This window comes from Enhydra lutris, unplaced genomic scaffold (assembly GCF_002288905.1).
Source record: "Enhydra lutris kenyoni isolate GAN:26980312 unplaced genomic scaffold, ASM228890v2 scaffoldscaffold26, whole genome shotgun sequence".
NCBI classification, from domain to species: domain Eukaryota; kingdom Metazoa; phylum Chordata; class Mammalia; order Carnivora; family Mustelidae; genus Enhydra; species Enhydra lutris.
Window position 1 is genome coordinate 13,785,266 of NW_019154110.1, and position 6,000 is coordinate 13,791,265.

At 42.5% G+C, this 6,000-nt stretch overlaps 1 protein-coding gene across 1 annotated transcript in view; it reads right to left on the reverse strand.

The window, feature by feature from the left end:
* Window positions 1–4,894, reverse strand: part of LOC111151462 (glycerophosphodiester phosphodiesterase domain containing 1) — a 53,013-nt gene extending 48,119 nt beyond the window's left edge. Inside the window, exon 1 of the mRNA XM_022509469.1 lies at window positions 4,495–4,894. Within this exon, the coding sequence (XP_022365177.1) occupies window positions 4,495–4,894 (400 nt within the window). The remainder of the gene's footprint in view (window positions 1–4,494) is intronic.
* Window positions 4,895–6,000: the final 1,106 nt, after the last annotated feature.

Sequence of the window (6,000 nt, forward strand, 5' to 3'; positions counted from 1 at the left end):
GCAGATGCTTAACCATCTGAGCCACCCAGGTGCCCCGAGCATGTGACTCTTAATCTTGGGGTTGTGAATTTGAGCCCCATGTTGGATGCAGGGATTATGGAAGGAAGGAAGGAAGGGGAGGAGGGAGGGAGGGAGGAAGGAAAAGAGTTCTCACTGAAAAGTGAGGAAGAGTTCCCTAAATATAGGAATGAAGGAACAAGAAGAGAAATAACTGATACCCTGACATAGAATATGTTTAAGGAGGCAACTGCAGACTGCCACTTCCAGTGACATTTTCAGGACTCAAATTGATGCTTTGATTTCGTCCTTGAACATCCAGTTAAAGTTTAGGACCCAAAAGCAGCCAGCGTCCAACAGCAAATTTACCCTCAAACTTATTACTTGCCAAATTATTCTGTGGCAGGTTACCCAGATTGTGACAATACTCTGTCTCAAGATTGAGGGTGAAAGATTAAAAGGGAAGGTAGGGATTTCATGGGTTGGCAATTCTTATTCTTTGGCCACTGAATCCTAGTACATAGACTTTTTTTTTTTTTTAAGCCTGTTGCTTAATTTATTTGCTTCATGGAGATAGATTAAGGAGTATTGGAGTAACTTATTTCCATATTTCCCTATAGTTGTACCTCTAGCCAATTCAGTTGGCATCTGAAATAAATGTACATACACTGTGATTCCAGGAGGTGCCTGGATGCCTCAGTGGGTTAATCATCTGTCTCCAGCTTAGGTCATGATCCCAGGGTCCTGGGATAGAGCCCCACATCAGGCTCTCTACTCAGATAGGAGCCTATTCTTGCTCAAGCTCTGTCTCTGTCTCTCTCTATATATATGTCTTAAATAAATAAAAAATATATATACACTATGATTCCAAATATCAGAAAATAGGTATTTAAAGGATATAATTCAAAATTTTAACAGAGATTTTATCCAGATAGTAAAGTTTTAGGAACTATTTTTTCTTTTTTCATTTCTATATTTTCCAAACTTCTACAATGAACATGAATTACTTATGCAATTGGAAAGAATATTAATAAAATTCATGCTTTCATAGAGAAATTAAGAAAATGGACTTTGAGAGTATTGCTTGCTCTCCATTTGATCCAAAGGTTATATCTTTGATCTTATTGGTGTTTCCTCAATACATTGTAGTTATAAAAGGTGTCCTCTGGTCAAATAAATTTAGGAAATACATGGGAGGGACCTAGCATGCAGTAATTAGCAGACAATAATTTATTATTTTGATTATGTTAGGATCTGCACTGAAGCTAGAGACAGAAGCATTAATAAAATCTGAAACCTCCCCTTAATGAACTAAGGGAGGCAGATGTATTAACATATCCTATTATGATATAATGAAATACAGTGTATGCTCTAAAGAGACAAAAACAAAATAATCCCACAGCATTTAATTTTTAAAACATTAATTTCCTCTTTCAAAGACAACCAATCTTAGCAAAAGGCAATATGTTCATTAAAATTTTGAAAACATTAAGTATAAGGTGATCTTACTCCTTCTCAATCACCTCGAAGTTCTACTACAAAATACATATGTGGATCCCTGTATACATGCTTATATTTCTAAACAATTTTACAGTTTTCAAAGTGCATTTTATATACCTAATCCTCCTAACAACCCAAAGAGAAGCAAGGCAAACAGTCCTCATTTATAAAGAAGGAAACTAGGTCTTCTTCCCAAGACTAACTAGTGGTCCAGGATCTGACCCAGGTGATAATGCAGACATAATATAGTTATAGTAATCCTGGTGTATATACTTTATAAGATATATTGATCAATGTTTCTGTCTTGGAATGGTCATACATCTGGCGTACATGAAATATCAGGTATTTGAGGTTAGGGCAACAGAGAATTAGCCCATATGTTAGTAATATGCACAGAGAGACTAGTGACTGCTGTTGGCAGTGTCCAAGACAAAAATAAAAAGTAAGTAAGGAGGTGACTCCTTCCTCCACTATTATTTTCCAAGAACTTAGTATCTTGATTTACAAAATATTTTTTAATAAATATCTCTCTATCATTCTGCATTTAATTATATTATTTGGTGCACGTACTCAACAAAAGCATATTAAGCACTAACAACATGGAAACTAACTACAGTACATTAGGACCATCATACAAGTAAATAGATTCAAGTCTGCAGATATTTAATGAGATTCTTATGACAGTTTCAGGTATATATCTTTGAATACACAAATACTGATCCCATGTTTGCAAATAATGAATGGAAATTTTTATATAAGGGGTGAAACTGAAACAACTGAAAATGACTTTATATCTAGGGGAAAATATTTTTAAAGTATTTCTGACAGTAAGTGAGAATTGGAGATCCAGCATATCCTGGTTTTGATACTGGCTATGTTGATCTAGCATACATTTTTTTTTTTTTTAAGATTTTGTGTTTTTTTTGACAGAGAGATCACAAGTAGGCAGAGAGACAAGCAGAGAGAGAGGAGGAAGCAGGCTCCCTGCTGAGCAGAGAGCCTGACGCGGGGCTCGATCCCAGGACCCTGAGATCATGACCTGAGCCGAAGGCAGCAGCTTAACCCACTGAGCCACCCAGGCGCCCCAATCTAGCATACATTTTTTAACCTCAACAGAGTACGGTTTTTCTCACCTGCAGAGTGTCACAAAAATTCAAAAATTAACACTTATTTCTTCTAAAAATAAAATTTAGGTCACCCACAATGACAGTTTTGATAGCTTTTTGGAGGATCTTAGTTTTGTTTTGGGTTTTAGTAAGTACATTTTTCTTTTTTTCTTTTCTTTCTTTCTTTTTTTTTTTAAGATTTTTTTTTTTTTTATGTATTTATTTGACAGAGAGAGAGATCACAAGTAGACGGAGAGGCAGGCAGAGAGAAAGAGAGAGAGAGGGAAGCAGGCTCCCTGCTGAGCAGAGAGCCCGATGCGGGACTCGATCCCAGGACCCTGAGATCATGACCTGAGCCGAAGGCAGCGGCTTAACCCACTGAGCCACCCAGGCGCCCTTTCTTTTTTTTTTTTAAATCAGTAAACAGAGGGCACCTGGCTGGCTCAGTCAGAAGAGTGTGCAACTCTTGATCTCAGGGTGATGAGTTAGGCCCCATGTTGGGTGTAGAGATTACTTAAATAAGTAAATAAACTTTAAAAAAAAGGTAACTATATATTTAATTAAACCAAATAAGCCTTTACATGGCATTTAGCTGGTGACCCCTTAAAACCTTTGATGCTTTTCATAAGTAAGGAGACTAGCACAACTATTGAAGTCACTCTTTAGAACTATGTTTAACATAGAACTTACAGATTATACAGAAGAATACTAATGTATTTCTGTCATATTTAAAACTGTATTCCTGGCCAATTCTTGTTAGAAAAGGTGTTACAGTACTAAATCAAGTTTTAGACTGTAAACTCCTAGGATTTGCCATTTCAAGTATTAGACTGTGAATTCCAAGCAGTTTTAACCTAGTTAAACATTCATCTGTAAAGAACAGTTAAAATTATTGACTTCATCCAATTTCACAGCATTTTATACATCATGCTTGAAATGAAATAAAGACTCATTATTCTGAGATAATGAAGAGGCAAAGATTTGGCCTGCTCTTTGGGAAATCACAGGGTGAACTATCTAGGTTCCTTTTAGCAAGATACTTTTCCAAGAAACAACTTCTTTGTTTTCGTTGAGCAATATAGTCCTGTCATAAATTACATCGTCTTTTTGTCTTTAGAAAACCCAGGTGTTATTGCTGAGGTGCAGCGTAGGGCTTAAAAAAAAAAGAAGAAAAAAAAAAAAAGGCAGGTGAAAGGTTTGCTGCCTTGGGAACCAGGACGCTCCAATTTCTGTCCCAGTCCAGTCCAAGCTCTGTGACCTTGGGAAGTGTCCCCAGGTCAGTGACTAGGTTTCCCTCTCTTCTTAATTATCAGTATTCAGAGAGGGGGACGGGGATGGGGGGCTGGGTGGGTAGGAACCAGTCCCCAGGGACTGCAGACAACCAAGCTACAGCACCGTCCAGGTTCACGCAGTTCCTCAACCCTCGAAGCTCGTCGCCCCGGATCTCCCTACAAGCTCAGCCACTGGCTCCGCTCAGAGCAGTCGGTTCCGGTTCCCCCGCCGGGTACCCGGGTTCTGCTCCGCGCTCCCCCCACCGTCTTCAGCCTCGCTGCTAGAAAGGGACCTTGCGATCATCCTTCCATCTGCCGAGAAACGCTCCATCCACCCTTAATTCTCACCCTCGTCCGTCCTCCTTCAGAGAACACCTGACACCGCCGCACTCGACAGAGCCCCACCATGGCTCTGTCTCAAGATCCCTTATCTTCCTTCTGGAGAGCTCCCCTTCACATCGCCTTCACCTCCAGGGAGTCCTCTTTCGCACACCCATTCTTCCTCAAACTCTCACGCATTTCCACCCGCCAGCCTTTTGCAGAGCTCTGAAGGACCCTCAGCTCTAGTGGGGGGAAAAGCCTCCCCCACCTCCGCCATCGATCTGGGGACCCCCTCTCACCTCCGCGGTGAGAGATGTGTTTACTGAGGAATCGCTGCTTCTTTCTCGGGTGCAGCAAGGTCGGGTATTTGAGCAACAAGAATGAGGTCACCAAGTACCCTCCCAGGGTGGAGAGAAGGTAAAAAGCCGCGGTGGACGACATCTCAGCCTCCTTGTGGGAAGTCTCCCACCCCCCGGCCCTCTGAACTCCGCTGCGGCGGTCGCAACGGTTGCGGCGGCTGAGGCAGCTGCTCGAGGTCTGCTCGCCCCCAGCCGGTACCCGCGGTGCAGCGCACTTGTTGGCGCCAGCCGTCCACGCAGGCGCAGCCAGACCCCGGGCGTCTGAGCAACAAAGGGACTGCGGTACGCAGGCGCGCTCTGGCTGCTGGGTAGGAGCCTGCAGAGGTCCGGTAGTGAGCATTTGTCACCCAGCTCTGTGGTAGAACCCGCCGCGCTTTAGAAAAGCTCCAAAGGAGGAGAAAGCTTGGAATCCTGCCAGTGCCTTCGCCATCCCTCAGGCAGAAAAGGCTTTTCAAAGATAGCCTGAATTCAGGAAGGCCTGACATAATTAGAAAATCCTCGTCAAAAAAAGAGAGATTCCAGGGCACATCTGAACCCCTACTCTAGGAAGGGCAAAGAACTGTTACCAATGGAGGAGTTAAGGCTTGCTAAAACAAATAATGAACCCATCCGTTTGTCTAGCTAAGATAGAGTTTTCTCTATTATACATAGCATAAGACGTACTAGTTTGCTTATCAATCAAATATTCGAGGGGCAGACTCCTCCCTCGTTTCACTGTGAAAATGCAATCCATCTCCCCACCCACCCCACCCCACCCCACCCCACCCCACCCCACCCCACCCCACCCCCTGCCTTGGATAGGAAGTCAAGAAATATTTGTTGACTTGCAAGTCTACTTACATTAAGAAAACGTGACAAGTTTATAGGTTATTATTTAGAAGTCTTTGATGGGAAACTCAATCCCAGAAGGGCCGACTAGTTTTCCTTTTATCCATACTTCCAGGTTGACATAAGGAAAATGTGGGGAAAAGGTAGGTGGCTACATATCCGAGGAGCGCCGTGAAGGTCAAGTTGATCACAGTCTTAAAAGTCAGTCATGGGTGGGGGTCTTGCTGGTTCAGGGGGTAATTAAGGGGTTAGTTTCAGTGCCCATCAGGTTATGGTTTGTTTTTTTTTTTAAGATTTTGTTTATTTATTTGACAGAGATCACAAGTAGGCAGAGAGGAAGGCAGAGAGAGGAAGGGAAGCAGGCTCCCTGCTGAGCAGAGAGCCCGATGTGGGGCTCAATTCCAGGACTCTGGGATCATGACCTGAGCCAAAGGCAGAGGCTTTAACCCGCTGAGCCACCCAGGCGCCCCCATCAGGTTATGTTTTGCCTGCAGGATCTTTTGCCCGAGTTAAGAGATAAGCTAGAAGAACTTAATCAATTACAAAGTTTGAGGTTAAAATAGAGATAGTTGAAGTCCTCATTCCATGAAGATTCTAGGAAACGGTGGCCTACACTAA